This window comes from Rhinopithecus bieti, unplaced genomic scaffold, assembly GCF_001698545.2.
Source record: "Rhinopithecus bieti isolate Rb0 unplaced genomic scaffold, ASM169854v2 scaffold_15336, whole genome shotgun sequence".
NCBI classification, from domain to species: domain Eukaryota; kingdom Metazoa; phylum Chordata; class Mammalia; order Primates; family Cercopithecidae; genus Rhinopithecus; species Rhinopithecus bieti.
In genome coordinates this window covers 959,369-987,136 of record NW_016808678.1, presented here as the reverse complement: position 1 = coordinate 987,136, position 27,768 = coordinate 959,369, and the positions used below count along the sequence as shown (strand labels likewise).

Genomic DNA, 27,768 nt, shown 5'->3' with positions numbered 1-27,768 from the left:
GTTGTTCTAAGCCGTGGTATTTTGGTTTGGTTTATTATACAGAAATAGATAACTGAAAAGAAATCCAAAATTAATTTCCTGTGCATGTGGATATCTTGTTGAAAAAATATTGTCATTTTCATAGAACTAGGGTATAGACTGTACCCTGAGGATACAGAAAGCATCCTTTTAGAATACAGAAATTAAGAAAGTAAGCTTTCCTTTGAGTATTATAAAATCACCACAGGATGATTCAGAGAAGAGATATAAAAAGATTACGTATTTTCTTGTCAAAAATCTGGATTGAAATCAGAAGAGAAGGTATTAATATATATAAAGGAAGAACAACCAGAGTAGAGGTCGCCAACCACAGGGATGGAAAACCTTAAGACCATGGAGCAAAGCCTGGTGGCCCCTCAGAGCAGTACCTAGGGTATCCAGTCCTCTGTCAGATCTCTGTTGTGAACATGGACCCAGTATGCTAGTAGAGCCTGAAGCCACTATATACATAATTCTTATGAGTCATTCATTTTCTAAGTTCAGATTTGATGAGAAAGCTTTTAATAATTTAGATTTCCAAAGTTTTATGCCTATGTTTCTAATATGATTTGACTGTGTCCCCACCCAAATCTCATCTTAAATTGTAATTCCCATAATCCCCACATGTCATGCAAGGGAACTGGTGAGAAGTAACTGAATCATGGGGGTGGTTTCCTTCATGCAGTTCTCATGATAATGAGTTCTCACAACATCTGATGGTTTTATAATCATCTGGCATTTCCCCTGCTGGCACTCATTCTCTCTCCTGCACCCCTGTGAAGAGGTGCCTTCTGCCATGATTGTACGTTTCCTGAGGCCTCCCAGCCATGCAGAACTGTGAGTCAATTAAACCTCTTTTCTTTATAAATTACCCAGTCTTGGGCAGTTCTTTATAGTGATGTGAGAACAGATTAACACAGTAAATTGTTAATGGATAGCAGGGCACTTCTGTAAAGACAGCTGAAAATGTGGAAGTGACTTTGGAACTGGGTAACAGGCAGAGGTTGGAATAGTTTGGAGGGCTTGGAAGAAGAAAGGAAAATGTGGGAAAGTTTGGAACCTCCTAGAGACTTGTTGAATGGTTTTGACCCAAATGCTGATAGTGATGTGAACAATGAAGTCCAGGCTGAAGTGGTCTCAGTTGGAGATGAGGAACTCCTTGGGAACTGGAGTAAAGGTGATTTTTGCTATGCTTCAGCGGAAAGACTGATGGCATTTTAGCCCCTGTCCTGGAGATCTGTGGAACTTTGAACTTGAGAGAGCTGATTTAGTGTATGTGGTGGAAGCAAGTTCTAAGCAGCAAAGCATTCAAGAGGAAGCAGAGCATAAAAGTTCGGAAAATCTGCAGCCTTACAATGCAATAGAGAAGAAAAATCAATTTTCTATGGAGAAATTCAAGTCTCCTGCAGCTGCAGAAATTTTCATAAGTGATAAGGAGCTAAATGTTAATCACCAAGATAATGGGGAAAATGTCTCCAGGACATGTCAGAGACCTTCACAGCATCCCCTCCCATCACAGGCCCAGAGGCTGAGGAGGAAAAAAGGGTTTTGTGGGCTGAAGCCAGGGGCCCCCGGCTCTGTGAAGCCTCAGGACATAGTGCCCTGCATCCCAGCTGCTTCGGCTCCAGCCATGGCTAAAAGAGGCCAAGGTACAACTCGGCCATTGCTTCAAAGGATGCAAGTCCTAAACTCAGGCAGCTTCCGTGTGGTGGTGGGCCTGTGAGGGCACAGAAGTCAAGACTTGAAGTTTGGGAATCTTCACCTAGATTTCCAAGGATGTATGGAAATGCTTGTAGGTCTAGGCAGAAGTTTACTGAAGAAGCAGAGCCCTCATGGAGAACCTCTGCTATGGCAGTGTGGAAGGGAAATGTGGGGTGGGAGCCCCCACACAGAGTCCCCACCATGGCATTTCCTAATGGAGCTGTGAGAAGAGGGCCACCATCCTCCAGACCCCAGAATGGTAGATCCACCAACAGCTTGCACCGTGTGCCTGGAAGAGCCTGGAAAACCCACAGACATTCAACACCAGCCGTGAAAGCAGCACAGAGTGGGGCTGTACCATCTACAGCCATAGGGACTGTACTGCCCAAGGCCATGGGAGCACACTTCTTACATCAGTGTGGCCTGGATGTGAGACAAGGGGTCAAAGGAGATCATTTTGGAACTTTAAGATTTAATGACTACCCTATTGGATTTTGGACTTGCATGGGGTCTGTAGCACCTTTTGTTTTGGCTAATTCATCTTGTTTGGAACAGGTGTATTTACCCAATGCCTGTAACCCCATTGTATCTTGGAAGTAACTAATTCGCTTTTGATTTTACAGGCTCATAGGTGGAAGGGACTTGCCTTGTCTCAAATGAGACTTTGAACTTGGCCTTTTGGGTTAATGCTGAAATGAGTTAAGACTTTGGGGGACTATTGGGAAGGCATGATTATGTTTTGATATTTGAGGACATGAAATTTGGGAGGGGCAAGGGGCAGAATGATACGGTTTGGCTATGTCCCCACCCAAATCTCATCTTATAGTTCCCATAATCCCCACATGTTATGGGATGGACCCAGTGAGAAGTAATTGAATATTGGGGGCAGTTTTCCCCATGCTGTTCTCATGATAGTGAGTGAGTTCTCATGAGATCTGATGGTTTCATAGGCATCTGCCATTTCCCCTGTTGGCACTCATTCTCTCTCCTGCTGCCCTGTGAAGAGGTGCCTTCCACCATGATTGTAAGTTTCCTGAGGCCTCCCCAGCCATGCAGAACTGTGAGCCAATTAAACCTCTTTACTTTATAAATTACCCAGTCTCAGGTATTTCTTTATAGTGGTGTGAGAATGGACTAGTACACTTTCTTACCAGAAAACGAGCAAAGTGAGATTCTAGTTCTATGTACCCATCTCTTTGAGTTTGGCTACTCTAGACATCTGATGAGAGGGAGTTTCTGAGCTTGTAGTTTGTGGCCAAACCTATACCAAGGCAAATTCAGCACAGTAACACCCTTTTGTGAAAATCTATCCAGGCAGGCAGCCAGCATTCCCAAGAAGACACAGCCCTCTGTTCACAGTGTATATCACAAGTTCTAGTTTGATATTTGCATTCCAGGGCAGTATCTTGTTTCCAAATCACTCTCCTGTTCTAGACATGGGATGCCCATTAGACATAGCCTGCTTGTAGAGAACAGAAACAGCGGTGGTGCTGCAGACATTTCCTCAGCTCTACTACTACAGGCTCTCAGATTGCACCTGCCATTCCATCCTTTACACAAGTCTAGTAAGATAGAGAAAAGAATTAGAGACAATATATCTATCAGAGGGAGGAACTATTCTGAATGAATGATCTCAGTGGGAGGTTATGCTAAAATATTAGGTTCCATAACCTAATAGATGTGAACAGCAGAGCGTAAGACATGAGAACACATAGGGAGAACGTGCTCTGGAATCAGATCTCAGTTCCAATCCTCTCATGATCTTGAACCACTGTTTAACCTGTTTCTTCATCTATAAGGAGGAGATATTTGTAGGACTGATTATGAAAATCAAATGAGTCTGTGCATTTAAAACCATTATCAGAATTCCTGCCATTTGGAAGGGCCTCAAAATATATACCTATTAACATTTTACTTTCTCCAAAACAATGAGTTTATTCCTGCTCCCAGGAATGCTTGTGTCCCTGTTGAAACATTGAAGCCAACAGCCTAAAATACAGCACTATGACATGCTGGCCTGAACAAGCAGCCTCAAGGTCTCTCTGACCTCCCCTGTCACTCCTCCCTTCTCTCAATCCCCTCTCTCTTTGAAAGCACAGAATTGAGTTGTTATCTGAAGTTTCCTTGCTGCCTAAAGCCCAGACCTACCAAAGAAGAAAACAATTTTCTCTGGTCCCTTCCCTGAGTTTTAATTAACTTAAATCATACTGCAAAAAGAAAGACCAAAGTCTGTCAACACACCTGAACAGACTTTTGTCATAAGCTATTGTCTTCTATTTCTGTCCCTTTCAGTATCTCAAAGATAATCATTTACTAGCCATTGTCTGCTCTGTGGGCCCAGCAGACTTCATCCTAGGCCACTTTATGTTCTCCAAGTCCATCCATTTCCCCTCTAAAAATTATTTACTATCCCTCATATTGCTGCATTTCTTCCATTTCCCCTTCCCCTATGAAGAAAGTTATATAAACATCTGTACCCCATCGGGTTATTAGGTAATCATTCCTCCATGATTCCCTTGTGCTGTGCACATTAAAATAAATTTTGTGTGCCTTTTCTCTTATCTTCCTTTTTTAAGTTGACTTTCAGGAAACCTCCAGCGTATAAAGGGGAAAGCTTTCCCTCTCAACCGCTACATCTATACAATGCTGACTTCTTTGTGCCACTCAGATATCAGCATAAATGTTACCTCTCCAAAGAAGTCTTCTATGTACATCCAATCAGCACTTGTCCCTGTTGGATATTTTTCTCTTGTTTTCCTCTCTATTGGTTTGTGTGAGCTTATTGGTGCCTGTGTAGGTATTTTCCCTTTTCCCACTTAACATAATCTCCATGACAATAAAGGTTCCTTTTTCATCTTGATCTTTGCTAAATCATTAGGGTAAAGTGACTAGAATATCACAGGTTCTAGGTAAATATTTGTTCACTGCTGAGTGACTTACAGACCTTTGACATTCTTAGAATTGGCATTCAGAATTTGGGGTATTTTGTAATAACCCTAAAGAGTCATGAGCAACCCTATAACTTGTCATTTCCTCAAATAGTCTTTAAGAAGTGGGATGATGAGACTAATGAAGAGTGGTAATACTGGCAAAAGAAACAAAAGGAGAGTGGTAAGAGTGGTCAGTGAAGGAATACTCAACATTTTCCATGTGGAAAAATTGAGGCAGGTTAAATATTTTACTTGCCAAAAAGAAAGGTTAGAAAAATTAACTGAGAAATTGATATTTTCCTCTTTTGGTTCCTTTTACTCAAAGTAAAAGTCAAGGGAAGGCAGGAAGGGTCAGAGCAGAGGGAAATCACAAGTTAGATTTTGCAATGTATAAAACACTTAAGGTCTAATGACTTTGTAAGCATAATCCCAGACCATAAATTTGGGATTAAAACAATCATTTTTTGGCAAAAACCTCCCGTGTAGTTATAAAGCTTAATATAGCAATGCCATTTGAAAGCATATCACTAGTAATATAGGAAATAAAAATATCCTAAAACTCCTTTATAACTCTCATTCTTCCTATATGTGAAAGTGATGCCATGTGGGATTGCTCTGAAGTAGCAAAGAATTACGCAAAAAATGCCACAGCCAGTATGATTTTTCTTCCTCTAATAGCATGCCAGACCTCCGATCATAACCCAAAATATTTTCCATCCTTTTTCCCCTTGGCTTCTTCATATGCCCTTCACTCTAGCCAAACGAAACTACCACTGTTCCCCCACACTTATCAGATATGTATATGTTCAGACTTTACTGAGACATTTCCCCTGTTTCTGTACCATCTTACCCTAAATAAGACCCTTCCCATCTTTTCAGGTCCAACTCAAACATCACCAACTCCTCCCTTTCCTCCTCTCTTTCCTGCTCCTCCTCCTCCTCTTCTTCTTCTTTTCTGTTTGTTTGTTTTTTCACTTTGGGCTTCATCTCTTTCTTTCTTGTGGACTTCCTCATTTTTACCTTGTACTTGATTATCAGCTTCTCTCTCAATGGCTATGAGCTTTCTGAAGGGATAATTTATCTTTTTAAAAGTCCCAGCAAACTTTACACAGCAACTTGCTCCCAATAGGCAATCAATTAATAATTACTATAAATAACTGTTTATGGGATAATAAACTGTAAGTGTATAACGATTCAAAGTTTTCAAATCTTTTCCTCATATATCCCTTCAAATTTTCTTTTTCTCTTTCCTCCACTTTCATTTTTTTTAATGAAAGTTTACGTGCCACATAATGAGGTTGCAGTCAACTATGGATCCCATATCTGTGGTCGCATAAGATTATAATACTATATTTTTACTATACCTTCTCTACGTTTATATATGTTTAGATACACAGATACTTACCATTGTGTTACCATTTCCTGTAGTACTCAATATCATGACACACTGTACAGGTTTGTAGCATAGAAGCAATAGGCTCTACCTTATGGCCCAGGTGTATACTAAATTATGCCATCTGGGTTTGCATAAGTACAATCTGTCATGTTCCCATGACAACAAAATTGCCTAATGACACATTTTCTCAGAAAGCATCCCTATCATTAAGAAATGCATGACTGTAGATGCAAACACACATGCACACACACATACATTACTGTAGGTTCCTCAAACCAAGAGATCTCTGAGTGGTTTTATCTCAGCATATCAATCACCTCCACCCACTGGTCAATCAAATGCTAGGAAGCTAAGGAAAACAATACACACGTTTAAAACTTAGGGATTGCTGAGCTATTAAACCAGTGGTTGATAACTATTTTTTCTTTTCTCTTTGCCCAAATATTTTGAAGCCATCAGCAAGTTTTCTTTACAAGTTCACTGTAGCTATCACTTGCAGCATTTCTACCTACAGTGAAAGGAAGTTACCAAGTAAGGTGATTTCCTAAGTCTTAAGGGAAAGAAATGTGACAGCATAAAAGTGTCCACGGAAAATGCATGATGCTAAGCACCCAGTAAAAGCACAGTTAATTTGGATTCAACCCAGGGGGGATATTATCTTAAAGAAAAGTAAGTTGGGAGAAAAATCCGATTAATGATTGGAACATTTCTCCTGTCCCTGGGGCAGTCAACTCTGTAGAAGCCGAATCCCTGTCGTTTCATAGATACAGTCTGCTGAGGATTATCCTTTGGAAGTCTGTCCTGGTTGTGATAAAAAGATAGAAATGTTTGTGATCTTTTTAAGTACCTGAGATCACAGAGGAAGCAGCATGGAATTACAGAGCCATAAAACATTTCATCCAACCTCATTGAAGTTGTGTCGCTGTGTGCTAACATCTCCTTTAATGGAACTGTAACTTCAGTAATAATAGTAATAATGATAATAATGCATAATAATAATAGTCATCATTTATCAAATGCTTTATTTGTATCAGACAAGGTGCTTTGGGGGGATTATTTCATGTAATCCTTACAACATCCCTATGAGGTAGGTACTATTATTAACTCCATTTTATAGAAATTAAAATATAGTTACAGAGAAATTGAAATACTTGCCCAAGTGGCAGGAACAGGGCGAACATGGGTGAGCTGACTTTAGTCACCATACTGTCAAAAAGACTAATTTGCCTCTATATATGATGGTGTATATTTGTTTTACAAATATATTGTTAAAGGCATTTTTTTTAACCATTTTTTAAAACACTACCAATACTCTTCCAGGAGTCAAATTAGCCTAAATTCTAATCCCAATTTAATAGTTGTATAACCTTGGGAAAGTCAACTCTAACTTTACTAAGCCTTGTTGAGCTCAACTGTTAAATGGATATAATGATGCTTATTCACATATGCATGTGCGAATTTAAAAAGACATTCTATCTGAAGTATTTAGCATACTGCCTGGGATATAGGAAGGGCTTAAAATGTAGAATCAGATATTATCAATTATTATTGCTATACATGGAGAATTATCTCTGGTTACACTGGAAGATATGAGAACATATGCTTTTACACACACTTCACATTTATCTATCACAGAGCTATAAAAATTAATGGTGCCAATACCAAAGAGTCTTCCAGCTCTGGGAAATTATAAAATGAGTGATTTTGCAAATAAATACAGATTTTATGTTCATCGAACTATGAGACCAATATGTCAGTTTCCTTCTGCATTAGGTTTATAGCCCATGTATGTGAAGGTAAAAGAAATGGATTTACTTTGAACAAAAAAAGCAACCTTTGTTTTAAAAATATGTAGTTATTGGAACTTTTGGGATATTACCATTTTAGTATTGACAATCTTAGTTTTCTTATCAGTTTTTTTCTTTTAAAAAAAGATTTTCCTTAAATAAGTTTTAATTGAAAGTGCAAATAAGAAATCACAAAGTGAAGCAAATCACAGCATATGCATGGCAATAGAAAATTCAACAGATTCACAACTTTTATTCAAACTTTTTTTTTTTTTTTTTTTTTTTTTTTTTTTTTTTGAGACAGAGTGTTGCTCCGTCACTCAGTCTGGAATGTAGTGGCGTGATCTTGTCTCACTGCAACCTCTGCCTCCCAGGTACAAGCAGTTCTCCTGCCTCAGCCTCCCAAGTAACTGGGACTACAGGCACCCACTACCATGCCCAGCTAATTTTTGTATTTTTAGTAGAGACAGAGTTTCACCATGTTGCCCAGGCTGGTCTCCAACTCCTGACCTCAAGTGATCCACCTGCCTTGGCCTCCCAAAGTTCTGGTATTACAAGAGTGAGCCACCATGCCATAGATATATCCCTTAGATTTTACAAAATTACATTGGTGAGTTATTTTCTGTGCTTCTCAAATTTAGGAAAAGTGTGACTAGATTGTTAAAAAAAAAAAAAAAAAGAGAATGTTTTTAAAAACTGAGATGGCTCATTATGAGGACATGCAGATAGTGAGCATGTTGTTTTTTTGTATTCATGCAGTTCACCTTCGGATATTGCAGGTATTCTATTATCCCCATGCAGTGTACCTTCATTCTTGAAGAGTTGGATGGGAAAAGAGAAAATTTTTTGTTGTTTGTGCACAATTTTAATTTAGTTCCAATGACCCAATACTCTTTAGCTGGTCTCTTATGTAAGTTCTGTTTGCCTTTCTCAATATTCAGATGAGGAAAACGGTTTCATCTAGGACACAGTAGTTTGATCCACATCAGAATCTCACTGACCACAGGAAGTAGACACTGGTATTTCTTAGTTCTGAGCTCTTAGGGGTTACTAAAAACACAACACAAGCAGAAATAGCAGTGGACAATGGAAAAATCTAAGCCTTGACTTTTGAACTCAATGCCTTAAATCAGTTTTGTTCTTTTTTTTTTTTTTTCTTCCCACATTATTTGGAGGTTCTATTTAATCCACAGCAATTTCAGGGAAAAGTGTTATCTCAGAGACAGGGCTCTCAATAGTCAGGACTACAGTGGGCGACACGGAAGCAACATCCGCAAGGAGACGTTAGTCTTCCTAGCTGGAGTCATGGGCCATTTGTGAATTTACTATTATTTAAATATTTATGAAAACTTCAGAGCTATTCTTTGGTTTTAGTTTTAGATCTAAGTTTGTTTTCTTTATGATAAATGTCATCAAGATGACATGAATTCTGAGTCTAAACTATAAGAAAGGAGAGAGACATTACAGTTCACCCAGTCTGTATTATTCTCAGATTACAGTTCACAGATTATTCCCTGTGTGGCTTTTCCCACCCCCAAGTCATACCTTAAACATCTAACTCAAGGTCAGGATGGAATATCAACCTAAAAATTAAACTTCAATACAAAGACATTTTGAGTAATAATAACAGGAATTTAAAGAAATTGCTCTAAAACTAATTCAAAAGTATATTTTCAAACTCAAATTTAAATTTGAATATGGATACACACACATACATATACACGTGTATGCATGTATATATGCATGTATGTCTCTCTCTCTCTCCTTCTCTCTCCCTCCTATATATCAAGAAATGCTCTGCTTTGTGATCACTTATGAAGATCCTTCATATATAAAATTGTAAGTACTGTAATCAATTAGCTCTGACCATGTCACAAACCCATTCCTTTACCCCTAGAATGTTCTCCCATAGTTACTAGAATACACGTAGGCTTCTATGACCTCTTTCTCCAGCCACATCTCACAATGCTCACCCCACCTTTGATAACTCCCTGCAGCCAGAGGCCTCTCTTTCAGTGATTCAGATGGAAAAAGTGATTTCCCAACACAGGGCTCTCTTGTCAAATGCTTCCTACAGGTGGCAGACCTTTCTCTTCACTCCCCTGCCTCCCTTGCTATTTAACCTCTAGGTCTTAGTTTAATGTTCACTCAAGGACCTCTTCTCTGGAAAATCAATCTAAGAATAATCTTTTCTGGAACCCTCCCCTTTTTCTTGCCACCATTTCTAGGTGAATGTTTATTTGTGTTACTGCTTGCTTAATGTCCTTCTCCTTTAGATAGGGAGATTGTGTTTGTCTATCTTACTTCTGGAGCCCCAGCTCTAAGCACAGTGCCTGCTTGAGAATAACATTAGAATCTTTTGCAAAGTTACAGATAAAATGATGCAAACTTTTACACTGTTCATTCCTTCTAAACATCTTTTGCTAATTTCACTTCAGAAATATTTTGCCGTGAAGTTGATAAGTGGGAAATCTTGTCTCATCATCAGACATCTTATCCAAATAGGAAGGACAAATGATAATGTGATAATCCGCAACGGCTTGTCACAATTAAAACAAGAGAAAAGATGTTGTCAAAGTACACCCGAGCTAAGCTGGCAGTTTAGGTACCGACAAAACAATTATCAAGTAGTGTGATGCTGGAAACGCACAAGGAGAAAGCTCTAACATGAGAGGAAGTTAATCTTAACAGGGGCAAGGTTTGGGGTGGTGTCCTGGGTTTCTCAGCAGGTACAAACTATACAGAACAAGAACACGAGGTAATTGAGAATAGTGCAGCCTCTTCCATTTCCTTGACTCTGAATGTTCCAAGCAAATTTGCCCTTACAATTCTTTTCAAATAGCACAAAAACCCAAGCAGGGAAGAAAAATTGTTCTCAGCCAATAGGAATTTTGGTGTTACCTTGGAGATACGGATCCTTTACAATCAAACCCATGTCCTAAAATTCTCCCACAATCACCCTTAAGTACACAGTACTTAGACCAGAGAATAAAAGCTTTCAAGGGCATACCCCAGCAAGCCGTTTAAAACAATAACAGAAATTCCTAAATGCGTAGAGATAATTGAGACATTGAACACATACGGTAAATGCCCTTAGAACGATCAGGAAGCCACATGCCCTGGATTTCTAGAATGTTTCTATGTATTTCTGTGAACAGATTCCAATGGGAAGAATTGTTTTTCCTCATTTATGTATCATGTGTCATACGCCCACACAAAGCAATAGCAGAAACTGTTCTTTCCCCCAGTGAATTTACCATTTAAAGGGGAAACAAAACACATGTAATTTCTAACTATTTACCAGCAAGTGAGACTCACAACTGACAAAACAAGGAGGAAAAGCACCAGTGGATCCAAATTGCAGCTCCCACTCCCTCCTGCCCCACTCTGTCTTCCAGATTTTTAGTGAGCTTTCCTTAACATTCTAATCATTTAACTAAGTTCCAGTTAGGTCCAAAACTTTTTGAGAGACAGGAAGCCAGATCTTAATTCAGTGATTTCTTTTTCACCATGAGTTCATTGCCATGAATTGAAGCAAACGTGAGAAAAAAAAAAAAAAAAAATGTAGCCCCTAACTCCAGGATGCAATCCAGATGAGTACATGATTTAACATTTACTGTCAACATAACATGATACGTGTAATACAGAAATAGAGAATGATATGTGCTGACTACTAAAAGAAAACAGAATCATTTTATTAAAAACATACTGATTTTTGCATTGCAACTATCTGGGTGAATTGTTACTGTTGTGCTCCAGCTAAAGCATCTATTTCACCTACGATAGCATGATCACAATAAACTCTAACTGCCTCTATGCCTGTCTGTTTCCTCCCCTGGAATGCTTACTCCATGCCAGCCCTGCCTGTCTTTATCCCCCGTAGATACCCACTGTCTGTCCAGGGGCCTGGAGTACAGCAGGAACTTTAAAATATGTGTTGAATGAATGGCCTCAAAATATGAGGCACGTGGAATCCCTAGTGGGTCGTAAAATGCCATGAGTTGACTAACCCTTGCCCGTCTTTCCAACTTCATCTTTTGTGCCTTTCTTCCAGGTTCACTCTGTTCCAGCCACCTCTGGCCTCCTTCCTATTCCTGTTTGCCAAACGTATTCTAATCTCAGACCTTTGTACTAACTCTTCCCTCTGTCTGGAATGTTCTTCCCCCAGCTATGTACATGGCTTGCTTCATTACTTCTTTTCAATTCACATCAAATATTACCTCATCACTGAGGGTTTCCCATGACCACCTTATTCAAAATGGTCATCCCCCTGTCTTTCCTCTCCCCAATTACTTATTTATCTTCACAGCACCTGTCATTAACTGCCATCATATTTACTTATGTTTACTGGAATATCACTGCCTCTCCCCACGAGAACATAAGCTCCATGATAGTAGAGACTTCTTTTTAGGCACGGCTGCATGCTCCAGGCCTGTAGCAATGCCTATCATAGACTAATTGCTTAATAAATATTTGTTGAATTGATGAATTCATGAGAAGCCACCAAAAAAAAAAAAAAAAAAAGTTTTGGAAAGGTCCTTTGTGGCCTGCATCTCTTCCATCTCTGACTTCTACAGCAAATTTATTTATAAAAGCTAGCATGAAATATGTGGACAATTTTAAAATAATAAAATTAGAATAGATCAAACAAAACCAACTTGGATTAAAACCATTTTCCCTGCTCCTTTGTTCCCCCAAGCCCCTCTAGTTTTGCTAAGCCAAGTTACACATGTAAAATTCTGAGCACATCACAAATATCCTTCCAGCTCCTGCTTGCGCCAGAGTTTCTGTTCCAATTGATCAATTATACCCTCTAAAAATATGCCCACTCATCTGGATATAAATGCAATATTCTATTGATAGGAAAGATGCCACTGAATTTACCAAAGCCTATTCAAATTTTGCTATGATTATGGTTCTTTAAAAGAAGCCAAGCTGTTTAGGTGGGCAATTTAGCATCACATATCAAATTCCTTGAAAAGTACAATGTCCTTGCCTGGAAGATTGTACTTACAGGCATGGATCTCAAGAAAATATTCAGTCATATTTGAAAAGATATGTCCAAAGCCAAGGTATGCTCTACATCATCGTGTTGTTTCTCTCAAAATAAGTTAGAAACAACATAAATATCTGAAAAGAATATTGTATATCTAAATTAATAAGACCCTTATAACTATATAATAAAGTATTCTGCAATAAAAATAATGTTGTGGTAATATGCCTATTGGCATAGAAAAAAATGGTCAACATTTACAAAATTCTGTTTTTGTAAAACAAGTGTCTATTATGCAGTGTCTATTATGCACATATATGTAAGTGTATAGAAAAGTACCTTGATGGATTGAAAAAATTTCTATGACTTGGAAAGAGAGCTGGGTAATGGCTATTCTTTACATATTCTTTTTTGCATATGTAATATATTATTATCTCCTTGCGATAATGAGGCTTTACTTTTAAAATAAGCAACTATAATATAAAACTGGGGAGGAGATAAAGTCAAATATGCCCCTTCAGTTTACATCATGCATTCCTAATGCAGGCAATATCTTCTCCAACAGGATGAAATTTGGTTCTTGGGAAAGGGGCAAAATATCTTTCTTTTCATGTATAAAGCATATATATATATACAGCACATGAACGGATATATTGTACATCTGTATCATTAAAGTTTTATGATATGGTGACTAGGAAAACATACCTTATAAAACTCCTTTTGGGAGTATAATGAAAAAAATTGGAAGCCTCACTTTATTTCAATCTAATATTTTAATATTTTGTTTGTGTGTTTTTCGAGCTTTTAAAGTTCCTTCCATTTATTTGATATACAATTACTTATCCTCACTTCCAGTAAAAGCAGGTTTAAATTGAACCACAGGTACTACAAAAAAAATTCATGAGGAGTTTCTGAAAAGAAGTAAAGGAATGAGGTTACTGGACCACTAAAGGTAAAAATCTTCAGCTTAGGAGAGCGTTAACTCCAATATCCAGTAAGCCACTTCAGGCATCTCAGAAGCAAGCCATAGAAATATTTCTGCTTTTTCTAATTGAGGTCAGACAATGGGAAGCTTTCCCTAATCCCCAGACATAGCACTTTTTTTTTTCTTTTGGCATTTGTACAATGCCTTCATTTAAGACCTTCCTTAAAAGCATCCTCTCCATGATAAATGAGCGATGGAATTGGCAAGCTTTTTTTCTACTGACACTCATATTTCAGAAAGTCAGGATTATGATTAGAGAAGCACAATATCAAAGACAAGACTCAAATAAGTCCCCAGAGCAGGAGCAGCTGAAATTAGAATTATCACCAGCATTTCCTCCCAGAAACAATTTCAAATCCATCAAAAGGACAGAAGGGAATAATTCTAAAAGATAAACAGAGAGGAAGAGAGAGAAAAAAGACAGCCTCCACCTCCAATATAATAAAAACAATTTCTCCAGGTTGTCATAAAATATCCTCAAGGGGTGACTAAAACTCCAGTTACCAAAAGTAAAGAAGCTGGAGCTTTCTGGTAACGTGTCACAGGGTACTCAGCCCCCAGATGTATGGAGTTCTTGGTCAAAAGCCAAGTTGTATCATAGTGATAGGAAAACACATGTGTTCTTCTTGCCCATTCCCAGAAATCAGGTTAATCCCATTAAAGAATGACTCTGTCTGGTGATGCCTCTCATAGTAGAGGAAGCTACAGCCATAAATTTAAAGAGAAGCTACGGAAGATAGAACAATGGCACCTCCCAAAATGTCCATGGCCTAAAACCTGCAGCCTATGACTACATTACAAAGCAAAGGGAACTCAATAGATGTGATTACGATTAAGGACTTCAAGATGGGGAGATTAGCCTGGATTGTCCAGGTAAGTCCAATCTAATCACAGGAATCTTTAAAACAGGGAACTTTTTCCCTGGCTGTTATTGGAAAGAGAGGACAATGGAAGCACAGTGAGTGAGATGTGACATGAGAATGTGACCAGTCACCACTGGGCTTTAAAGATGGAAGACAGGGGTCATAAACCAATAAGAAACGCTATCATTTACTGATTTCCACAAGGAGTGTATGCAGCTAAAGAAGCTGGAAAATGGAAAATGGATTTCCCCAAACCCTCTAAAAGTGAATATAGATAGGCTGACACCTTGATTTTAGCTCAGTGAGACTCATGTTAGATAGAATTATTAGAATATTCAGTTAGACAGAATTATTAGTCATATTAGACAGAAAACAGTACAAGTATTGTTTTCAGTCACTAAGTTTGTGGTACACATACTTTTATAGCAGCCCTGAGAAATTAATATGGAGCTAAGGCTGGAAATCTCCAGTACTCACTTTATTACATCCATGGCTAGTTCTTAATAATACAAAACACCTTGAATGTTAGTTGAGAGATCCAGCCCTCCTCCGCAGCCAGACCACTCCCTGGAGGGTCACATCATAGGATCAAACCAATGAATTCCCAAAACAGTACAGAGGCAGAGCAGAAAAAACAGGGAAAGGGAGAAATATTTCTGAAGATCCTTGTTCATTTTTCCCTGGATCTTTTAAATTTGTACTCTAAAGCATAAAGCAACATTATTCAACTTTATTTGCTCAATTGTAGCTTTGTTAGAAACATAAAGGCCCTCCAAACAATGTGATTTTACCTAATTTTAAAATAACTGGGCACATTGTAGACCCTGGTAATCAGCCTAGTCTATTCTACTTAGTTCTTTTTCTATTAACCTGACAACTTAAACATGATAAATGGATGCCAGGGAGAAAAATGAAATAAAAGGGAGAAGCTTAACAGATTCTTTTGGTATTGTGACCCTCATTAGAATGACATATTTGATTATAAATATATGGCTGTTTTATTCTTAGCTCAATTATTGAGAAAGCTTCTCCCTGACCAAGTATTGAATGTTGCTCCTTCCTCTATATAGTTGTATTTCCCTATTTCCATTTATTCATAATACAGCAATATCTGAAATTGCATTCATGCTTTGGCTCACATATCTATTTTCTCCACTAAAACATAAGCTCCATTCTTGCCTGGTAGTCCTGGAAAAACATACATACAAACATACGTACATAAAAAAGGAAATATAAGCTTCATGAAATTGGAGACATTTTGCAGATCTTATTCATGCTATATCTTCACGGAGTAAAATAACGCGGGACACATAGTAGGCAAGCATTAAATAATTTTTGAAACGATGGATGGATGGATGGATGGATGGATAGAGGGACAGAAAGAACAGAAATAAGATATTAGATGTTCAGAAGGTAAACAAATCTTTAAAAAAATGGCAAGGTTTTGTAAATCTTTACTGGGTGGCTATTAAGTAGACAGATGGAGAAAACAAGAATCCCAGGTGACATTCCTCATGTGGATAATAATATAATACTTGCTTTGACCAATGAAATTAGAGCAGAGTTAATCTGTTCTATATCTAAGAAAAGAATTTAGATGTGTGTGTTTTGCTTTGGCCTCTTTCAATCATGCTCATGAGAAAAGTATGGCCCAAGTGCTGTTGCTACTTAGTCTAGGCCTCAGAAAAACAGATATTTGAAGTAAACCTGAACATGACCAATGGTCTGAGGTTGAGCACAGCCAAAGATATTGACATGCATTAGCCATTATATTCTTCTGACTGTTATTCATAACTGTAACAGTACACTGTTATACTCATTAGTATCACTGATACAGCTGGTCAATGGGGATGCATGCTACAGGAAAGCGTGATCACGAAATGTAGCAGAGAATGGTTAACAATCCATTAAAATTCATGCTTCCCTTACCATAGTGTAGAGCTGCTCCTAGAAGTAGCTGCCAACCAGAGACTGTACAAACTTTTGCACCCAGGGGGAGCCATTTGACAGTTCTGATCAATGGAATAATATTGGAAGTGATGTGTGTTACTTGAAGTAACCAAGATGGTCAAAACAATTAAGAAGTCATCTCTTTTGCTTCATCCAGGTGGACACTAACGACTGAGGAACTCAAGGAATAGCAGAGTCATAACATTGAAGAAGTCTAGATGCCTAAATTATCACCTGGCAGGGGGGTGGGGGGGTGCCACTCCAGACCAAAAACACCCACGTTTGGACTATTATGTGAACAATAATGAAATTTGTATTTTGTTACGCCAGTAAAATTGAGTTTGCAACAGCTAGTAATAGCCCATGTAATATGTTGAACATGTAATAAAATTATATCTATTAAATGATTATAGCTGTGTATGCTATATCGTATATCATATATGTATATCGTATATGTGCAGGATTATTTCAGAATCAGAAAATGTTTATGTCCACTTAAGAGAATGCTTCTCAGAAGAGAATGTTTATTTTAAAGAAAAAAAGCAAGCTTTCCAATATGGGAACATTTTCTATTCATTCCTATAAACAAATGGAGCAGAGAGTCAGAGGTTATAGCTGATGAGGCTCCACTGGTGAAAAGACTCCTGCCTTCATACAGTATGTATACTAGTAGGACTTAGACAATAAACAACCATAATGCATAAGTCAATTATATGATACATTAGAAGGTAATGACTGCTTATAGAAGCAACAGAGCAGGGTAAGAACTGCCGGGGTATAGTGTCAGGATCTGTAGGGGTTCAGTGGAGCACAACTTAACTAATATTTAGAGAGTCACTGCCCAGAGTGAATGGAAGTGAAGGTTGAGAGGAGCATCCCCAATTTCTTCCATCTATGTTCCTCACCAGCTCCCAAGGTGATTCTGGGAACGGTAGGACTCCTATTGTCCTTATCTCAACTCTAAATGAATTGGACTCTTGTTTTTACTGGGTAGAGGAAGAGGAGGAGAACTAATCAGGCTTAGACAGGTTGATAAGGCAGTGATTGCCCTTCTGTGTCTTCAGGAAAGCCTACTTAGGCATTGTTTGGCACAGGGACCAGATCTGTTAGTTGCACATTTACCAGTGATAACTAGATGGATGGATCACACACCTGGAGGTGCCAATGTTCCCTAAAAATCAAACATGTTATAGATTTGCTGCTCTATTGCTTCTATAAGCAGTCATTAACTTCTAATGTATTAACCTGAGATGATCAATAAGATATTTTAACAACATAGAATCTTTGGTTGTGATGGCAACTCTTAAAAAAAAAAAAAAAAAAAAAAAAAACAGTGTTAGAAAAGGGAAAAGAGAGTTGTTTATTGATTAGCCCAAATTTGATCCTACGTATATGTAATTTGAAAAGGGAAGAAAATGAAATAAAACAAAATCCAACTCAGGTGCACAGAATGTATTTTATAAACATAAAAAACAAAACTGCTTGTTTTATCTCCTCCCACCATAGGCCTATGTTTCATTTTGGGTTGCTCACACCTCCTTCCAAAATGGGTTGACAAACTCAAATCTTTCTGGAAAAAGCTTGAATTTGATGATTTCAGTCTCAGAACTATCTTTTAAAAAATCATTCAAAAGTATTAGCATTATTTTGTATTAGACATAAAGATGGAAAAATGTGAAGAAAAACTGGAAATGTTGAAGTTTGTCGTATGTTGCTGTTATTTGCATTTAGAAAGCTACAATTATTCACAATGCTGTTCAAAACTCCAATAATCTTTTCATTAGCTGTTATTCTTTATTCATAAAATAAATTTTATCAAGTTATTTAAATATACATATATAGTAAAATGGTTTTACAGTGGAACAAATACCATTCTATCATCTACATTGTTACTCATTTCAACACCCTTGGGCAGAGCAGCTATAAGCTACTTATTTAGCAAATTCCTGAATATAATACATTTATTTCATCTGTAGTCTTCATGTTGTAATTAGATCTACCCTTTGACCCATCCATCCTCTCCCTTTGCCCCACAACCTCCACAATCCCAACTCTGTTGAACCACTGTTTTATTTCTGAAATATCAATGATAAATGTAGGCTGGGCACAGTGGCTCACACCTGTAATCCCTTTTGGGGAGGCTGAGGCGACAGATCATGAGGTCAGGGGAGTTCAAGAACAGCCTGACAACATGGCAAAATCCCATCTCTACTACAACACACAAAAAATTAAGCCATACGTGGTGTGTGCCCCCCTGTAATCCTAGCTACTCAGGAGGCTGAGGCAGGAGGATCACTTGACCCGGGAAGATGGAGAGATTCATTGGGCTGGAGATTGTGCCTTGCACTCCAGGTCTGGTAACAGGAATGAGATTGTCTCAAAAAAAAAAAAAAAAAAAAAAAGAAAAAAAAAATATTTAATATATATATATATATAAATCTCTATATATATATATTATCTTATATATGTGTTCTGACGGACAGTTTTTATGGTTTTAGATTGGGATTTTTCTGCTAATAAAAATTGTTTACCACTAAGGCCATGGGGAAAAGAAAGCAAAAACAAAAAACAAACAAACAAACAAACAGAAAACAAAAAAAACAGCTTGGATTACTTCAGAATATGTATTGTTCAGCTGCTGTTATTGCCACTGAAAAATGAAAATGCTGGTACGTAAAAGGATTAGTAATAAATGTTAGGGATCAAGCTATTATGGATTAATTAAATGTTTCTTTTTTTATTTTTTTGAAATACTTTTTTTATCTTTTCTTTTTGAATTTTTTTGTTTGTTTGTTTGTTTTTGAGACAGAGTCCAGGCTGGAGTGCAATGGTGCAGTCTCGGCTCACTGCAACCTCTGCTTCACGAGTTCAAGTGATTCTCCTGCCTCAGCCTCCTGAGTAGCAATATCATGCCAAGCTAACTTTTGTATTTTTAGTAGAGACAGGGTTTCACCATATTGGCCAGGCTGGTCTCGAACTCCTGATCTCATGTGATCCGCCTGCCTCAGCCTCCCAAAATGCTGGGATTACAGGTGTGAGCCACTGCGCCCAGCCTCTTTTTGAATTCTTGATAAAAGTTGATATACTTCTCCAGGTCATCCTAAGCCAGAAATGGAAAGCACATATACTTTTTGATATCGGCACCTTTAAAACAGTGGTTATATTCATGAATTAAAAAAAAAAAAAAAAACACTTGTCCAATCCTTCTTTGAAGCTATTGTAATCACATATTTTCAATGCGAATGATTAAGACTTATAAAGTCACCTTCCATTTGGCTGCGCTAACCTTTCTTCGTCTCTTTCTCCCTCGTACCACTGAAGAGAGAAATGGCAAAGATGGTTATTTAAAAAACTGTGCTGGTTATTAAGCTTTTGCTCCTCAGCTTCCATCTCATCCTTCCATGTTCAGCCCTGTGATTCTGGAGTTGGGACTCTGCAACCATGTTTATTCTGTGCCGAGTGCTCCCTGTTAGAGGAGGAAGAGGCCCTAGAGGAAGATAGAATACTCGGAAGAGAGAGGGGGAACTTGTTTCTTCCCGGTTCACTACTTGTTTTCACCTTAGTGGTAGCATTTGTTTCCAATTTCCAGGTTCTTCCAGCGATCCTAGAGAACCAGCTTCTTTATGTTTCAGAATTAGCAGCCGCCACCAGACAGGGACTTCCCTTCAGAGCTCCACATGCCTTGCTGTTAGGGCCCTTCCTGCCAGCTTCTGGGGTTTGATAATCTCTCCTTTGCTGTCAGGGATATGTCTTGGTCTGTGTTTGCTGCTATAACAAAGTACCATAGTCTTGGTGGCTGATAAAAGCAAAAACTTGGCCGGGCACAGTGGCTCATGCCTGTAATCCCAGCATTTTGGGAGGCCAAGGCGGGCGGATCACGAGGTCAGGAGTTGGAAACCAATCTGGCCAATATGGTGAAATCCCGTCTCTACTGAAAAAAACAAAAATTAGCCGAGTGTGGTAGTGGGCGCCTGTAGTCCCAGCTACTTGGGAGGCTGAGGAAGAATCACTTGAACCCGTGAGGCGGAGGTTGCCGTGAGCCGAGATCGCGCCACTGCAGTCCAGCCTGGGCAACAGAGCGAGACTCTGTCTCAAAAAACAAAAACAAAGAAACAAGCAAAAACCTTGTTTCTCACAAGAAAGAGAGAGAGGGAGAGAGAGAGAAAGTTCTCCCTTCTTATAAAAGCACCAATCCGATTTAAGAGAGCTCTATCCTCATGGCCTGATCACCTCCCAAAGGCCCCACCTCCGGATATGATCACATTATGCATGAGGAATTCATCATATAAATTTGGTGGTACATAAACACTCAGTCTATCACAGGATGGTAGGCTCTTCATGAAGTTACTATTCCTGAGTTACCTCTGTGTCCTCTTTTTGCTTTTTCAGTCCTTCCATATCTGTTGACTTCATTCTTTATATGAAATTCTATGTGTTCAAGTGCAAGTATCATGTATAGTTTTTATATTTATGACTGGGCATGGTCTAATAGAGGAAGCAAATAGGAAAGTTTGAAAATCTGAGGTAATTTTGGACAATGCTCCATGAAATTGGACAAATGAGGCAGAATAATAAGAAAAATGAATCAAAAAGAAAGAAGTGCCAGGTGTGGTGGCTCACACCTGTAATTCCAGCACTTTGGGAGGCCGAGGCAGGTAGAACACTTGAGGTCAGGAGTTTGAGACCAGCTTGGCCAACATGGTAAAACCCTGTCTTTACTAAAAATACAAATATTAGCTGAGCGTGGTGGTGGGCACCTGTAATCCCAGCTACTTGGGAGGCTGAGGCAGGAGAATTGCTTGAACCCCAGAGGCAAAGGTTGCAGTGAGCCCAGATGGCACCACTGCACCCCAGCCTGGGCAACAAGAGCAAAATTCCATCTCAAAGAAAGAAAAAAAAAGCTATTAATGCCCATATAATGGAAGAAACATGTTTCAACTACTGTGTATATGCCTCAATGCTTCAAATAAAATGTTTGAGGCCAAGACCAGTGTCCAATACCTTTTTAATCAGCCTCCTAGGACTTAATATACTGGCCTGTACATAATAAACATCTAAATTTATTTCGATGGGTTGATCTCTTCTTAAAAAAAGAACAAAAGAGCCTACAAAGGATAGACATTACAGTGTCACTTTTCTGCTATCCACCTTCTCCCAGAGCTATACATTTATAAATGACCTCGCCAATCTGTCTGCTTCCTGTGTGCAATGGAGAGTAGCTGAATAATATTACACAAAATTAAACTAATAGAGGACTCAGGCTATTATCCATTACAGATATGAATACAGCCTATGCAGGCACACAGCACTGACCCAAAATATTATTATGATTTTCCAATTCCCATGACGGTCTTACTTTTCATATTTCTTTCACAACTCACATTTAACAGATAATAATTGTTTTAGAAAAATAGAAGAAACCTGTGATAGCTACTTTAGTGACCCCTAGTGAATTTCATCTTCTGATATCCTAGTATAGTCTCTTCCATGTCCACTCTGGCTTTGGCCATATGACTTGCTTGGCCAATGGGAAATTAGCAAATATGAAGCAAACAGAGGCATGATAAATACTTGCATATCAGGTGTGACCCTTGGAAATGCTTGCTCTTGGAAGCCAGTTGCCATGCTGTAAAGATAGGCTATTGAATTCCACGAGACTACATGAAGTGAGGTGCTAGAGGTTGAAAGACCTCTTCCAGTCAAACTTCCAGTTGAATGCAGTAGCATGAGAGACCTCAGCTACACCACACGGAGCAGAACTTCCCAGGAGAATTGAGACAAAACCCAAGGCAGTGAGAAATAATAATTCATTGTTGAGCCATAAAGTTATGGGGTGGTTTGTTACATAGCAATAGATAATTAGAACATCACTAGTGAAAAATTTCCTCTTATTTTCATCACCCAATAAAACTCAAACCAAAATTTACAGCCGTTCTTCATTTTCCCTTCTTTAGCTGCAATGGAAAAAGCTCCAGTCTCATCAAAGACCCTGATGGGCTTTATTTCTTTTTCTTTGCCAGCTTAAAGCTTTCCTCCTTTAGTTATCTCCTCTTTCACCTTCATCAGTGTTTCCCTCTTCTCTGGATCTTTCTTATCACCATTCTAACATGGTTTCATTCCTCCCATAATTCACACCAGAATGTTTATATATATACATTACCCTGATCCCTCATCTCCTTCCAGCTGCCACCCCATTTCCCTACTTCTTTTTATAGGCAACTGTCTCAAAAAATTATGTTTGCCTCCTCTCTACTTCCTCTCAGGTCACTTTCTCTTCAACCTCTATCCCAATTTGGCTTCTACCTCCACCACTTATGAAATTATTTTTCCCTGATCACCAATGCCTTCAATATTGCCAAATCTAATAGATTCATCTCTGTCCTCAACCTAATTAAGCTCTCAATGATTTGTCACCATTGAGTACTATATCTGTTTGTAATATCTCATGTAATGTATTTAATACTGTAAGGAAAGTGAAAAAAAAAAGAATGATTATATGGGTACTCAAAGAAGTTTCTACTGAATGAGTATTGCTTTTGCACATCCTAAGGGGACCATCCATGTGTATAAGACTGTAGACATTTACTGATGAGAAATGTTTTCTGGTCACCATATCTTAAGGGAAAATAACTATGCTTCATATTTTTTAAGTATGAATAAAATGTGGCTTTTATTGTGCCTATAGGAGTGGGAAATGTCACAAATAATGTTAAATATTTCTCCAGATAAAAATTATCTGCAGGTAACATCTCCCCAGTTCAAAAAATGCTTCAGTGGGGTAAGTAATTACTGGTAATATGTATAAGTTGGTATATAATGGCAAAAATTAGTTTGTAAGAATTAACTATTATTAGATAATGTATCTCTAATTAGTAGACTTAACATTAGTTCTTGCAACTTTCTTTTTAAATAAATAAGGGCCAACTGCAATGCACATGTATTTCATGTAGCAAGCTTCAGGGAATATAGTAGGGATATAAAGAACAGGAAGACCTTCAAGAATACATAGCTTGAGGGTGGAGCAAGATGGCTGAATAGAATCATCACCACCCCAACCCCATAGGAACGCCAAATGTAACAACTGTCTACACACAAAATAGCACCTTCATAAGAACTAAAAATCAGGTGAGCAATTATAGCACCCGGTTTTAACTTCATATCACTGAAAGAGGCACTGAAGAGAGTGGGAAAGACAGTCTTGAATCGCTGATGCCACTTCTTCCCCATCCCCCACCAGTGGCCACATGGCATGAAGAATCTGTGGACTTGGGAGAAGGCGAGTATAGTGATTACGGGCCCCTGCATTGAACTTAGTGCTGTCCTATCACAGAGGAAAGCAAAACCAGGTTAAACTTGGTTGATGCCCAGAGGAAGCATTTAGACCAGCCCTAGCCATAGGGAATCATCCATCCCAGAAGTCAGAACCTGAGGTCCCATGAGCCTCACCATTACAGACTAATGTGCTCTGGAGTCCTTAATAAACTTGAAAAGCAGTATAGTCCACTAGGACTGCAATTTCTAGGCAAGTCTTAGTGCTGCTCTGGGCTCAAAGCCAGTGGACTTGCGGGGCACATGATCTAGTGAGAAAAACACAAGCCAGGGTGGCCAAAGGGGTGCCTGTACTATGTAATTGAATAGTGGAGTACATTGCTAGGTCTGAGGCTGACCCTTCAGGACAGTGGGCTCCCCTCTGGCCCAGGGTAGGTCCAGAAATGCCATTCAAGAACTAAGGCCCAGAATCAGGAAACCTAATGGTCTGCTTGGCAGTGCAGCTTACAGCGACAAAAGGGATTCCTTCCTTCTGTGGGAGGGGAGGAGGAGGAAGAGTAAAGAGGACTTTTTCTAGTGTTGTGGACACCAGCTTAGCGGCAGTAGGATAGGGCACCAGGCAAAGTCGTGAGACCCCCTTCCAGGTCCCAGCTCCCATATGACCTTTCTAGACACACTCTGGGCCTGAAGGGAACCCATTGCTTTGAAGGGAAGGACCCAGTCCTGGAAGGATTTATCACCTGCTGATTAAAGAGTTTGCAGGCTCTGAAGAGCCAGCAGCAACGTGCAAGTGATCATGTGAGCCTGGGGTGATACTCCAAGATATGTTGTCTTCAGGTGGAACCCAGTACATTTACAGCTGTGGTGCCTACAGGGAGAGACTCCTTCTGCTTGAGAAAACCAGAGAGAAAAGTAAAGGGGACTTAGTCTTATACTTTAGGTGCCAGCTGGGGTAGAGCACCAAGTGAACCACTGGAGTCCCTGATTCTGGGCCTTAGTTCTTGGATGGTTTTTCTGGACCTATCCAGAGTCAGAAGGGGGCCCACTGCTCTGAAGGGTAAATCCAAGGCCTAGCAACATTCACCACAAGCTGACCGAAGAGACCTGGGGCCTTAAGTGAACATTGGCAGTAGCCTGACAGTACCCACCATGTGGATCTGTGGTTGTGGTAGCCATAAGGAGAGACTCCTCTGCTTGTGGGAAGGAAAGGGAAGAATGGAAAGGACATTCTCTCATGGTTTGAGTGCCAGCTTAGCAACAATAGAGTAGAGCATCAGGTAGACTTCTAAGATTTTTGACTCCAGGTTTTGGCCCCTGTATGACATCTCTTGATTCACGTGGAGCCCAGGGGGAACTCATCACCCTGAAGGGAAGGACACAAACCTGGCTGGCTTCAGCAATTGCTGACTGTAGAGCTTTAGAGCCTTGAGTGAACATAGGTGATAGCCAGGTAGTGGTTACAATGGGCCCTGGGAGAGACCCAGTTCTCTGCTGGGTTCAGGTCTGCTCCAGTGCAGCCCCAGTGGTGGTGGCCACAAAGGTGCTTGTGTCACCCCATACCCTGCTTCAGATGGCTCAGAACAGAGATATAGACTTCATTTGTTTGAGAGAAAGTAAGGAAAGAGAACAAGAGCCGGGTAATCTACAGAATTCTTCCAGATCTTATCCAGGACCACCAAGGCAGTACATCTATGAGCCTGCAAGAATGACAGCATCATTGGGCTTAGGGTGCTCCCTAATGCAAGTAGGGCTTAGATAACAATGTCCAAGTCCCTTCAAATACCTAGAAAGCCTTTCCAGTAAGGACAGGTACAAACAAGCCCGAACTGCAAAGACTACAATAAATACCTAACTCTTCAATGCCCAGACACCAGCACATTTTGACAGGCAAAAGACCATCCAGAATAAAACGTAACTTCACCAAACAAACTAAATAAGGAACCAGAGACTAATCCTGGAGAAACACAGATATTTGACTTTTCAGAAAGAGAATTCAAAACAACTGTTTTGAGGAAACGCAAAGAAATTCAAGATAACACAGAGAAGAAATTCAGAACTCTTATCAGATGAATTTAACAAAGAGATTGAAACAATTAAGAAAAATCAAATAGGTATTTTGGAGTTGAAAATGCAATTGACATACTGAAGAATGTATCAGAGTCACTTAATAGCAGAATTGATCAAGCAGAAGAAAGAATTAGTGAGCTCAAAGACAGCCTATTTGAAAAGCCATGGTCAGAGAAGACAAAATAAAAGAGAATAAAAAACAATGAAGCATGCCTATAAAATCTATAAAATGGCCTCAAAAGGGCAAATCTAAGAGTGATTGGCCTTAAAGAGGACGTAGAGAGAGATAAGGGTAAAAAGTTTATTCAAAGGGATAATATCCGAGAACTTTCTAAACATAGAGAAGGATATCAACATTCAAATACAGGGTTATAGAACATCAAGTAGATTTAACCCAAAGAAAACTACCTCATGGCATTTAAAAATCAAACTTCCAAAGGTCAAGGATAAAGAAAGGATCCTAAAAGCAGCAATAGAAAAGAAACAGATAACATGCAATGAAGCTCCAATAAGTCTGGCAGCAGATGTTTCAGTGGAAATCGTATAGGCCAAAAAAGAGTGGCATGACATATTTAAAGTGCTGAAGGGGAAAAAAAAAAAAAACAACTTTTACCCTAGAATAGTATGTCTAGCAAAAATATCCTTCAAGCATGAAGAAGAAATAAAAACCTTCCCTAATAAGCAAGAGCTGAGGGATTTCACTAATATCGGACCTGTCCTAAAAGAAATGCTAAAGGGAGTACTTCAATCAAAAGAAAAGAATATTAACAAGCAAAAAGAAATCATGTGAAGGTAAAAAACTAACTGGTAATAGTAAGCACATAGAAAAACACAGAATATTATAACTCTGTAATTGTGGTGTATAAACTACTCATATCTTAAGTGGAAAGGCTAAATAATGAACCAATCAAAATAATAACTACAAGTTTTCAAGACATAGACAGTACAACAAGACATAAACAGAAACAACAAAATGTTAAAAAGTAGGAGGATGGCCGGGCGCGGTGGCTCAAACCTGTAATCCCAGCACTCTGGGAGGCCGAGACGGGTGGATCACGAGATCAGGAGATCGAGACCATCCTGGCTAATATGGTGAAACCCCGTCTCTACTAAAAAATACAAAAACTAGCCGGGCGACGAGGCGGGCGCCTGTAGTCCCAGCTACTCGGGAGGCTGAGACAGGAGAATGGCGTGAACCCAGGAGGCGGAGCTTGCAGTGAGCTGAGAGCCGGCCACTGCACTCCAGCCTGGGCAGCAGAGCAAGACTCCGTCTCGGAAAAAAAAAAAAAAAGAATGTATAACACAGAACTACTTGCACACAGATGAAATTACATGTACAGAGGTATTTATTGCAGTATTGTTTGTAGTAGCAAAAGATTGGCAACAGCCTAAAAGTTCATAAATGGGGGAATGATTATAGTATGGTACTCCATATAATAGAAAACCGTGAAACCATTGAACATAGAACAAAAACAGAAGATCGTTTCTGTGTACTAACATGGAAACATTGCTATGCTGTGTCAAGAAAGCAAAATACACAACAGTGCATATTGTGGCTATTTGAGAAAAATAGAGGAACGTATGCATTTTTTTATTGTATATGTCTAAGGTGTCAGCGAAGCATCTATAAGAAAAGTATAATGGCTGGGCACCAGTGGCTAACACCTGTAATCCCAGCACTTTGGGAGGCCAAGGCAGGTGAATCATGAGGTCAGGAGTTCGAGAGCAGCCTGGCCAATATGGTGAAACCTCATCTCTACTAAAAATACAAAAATTAGCTGGGTGTGGTGGTGTGTACCTGTAGTCCCA

General features: G+C 39.1%; 1 protein-coding gene across 1 annotated transcript in view; it reads left to right on the top strand.

Annotated features, from left to right (window-relative positions):
• Positions 1 to 6,638: 6,638 nt before the first annotated feature.
• Positions 6,639 to 27,768, top strand: part of LOC108538726 (protein lin-9 homolog) — an 88,963-nt gene continuing 67,833 nt past the window's right edge. The window contains exons 1-2 of the mRNA XM_017886957.1: positions 6,639 to 6,714; positions 10,338 to 10,437. Of these exons, the coding sequence (XP_017742446.1) occupies positions 6,639 to 6,714; positions 10,338 to 10,437 (176 nt within the window). The remainder of the gene's footprint in view (positions 6,715 to 10,337; positions 10,438 to 27,768) is intronic.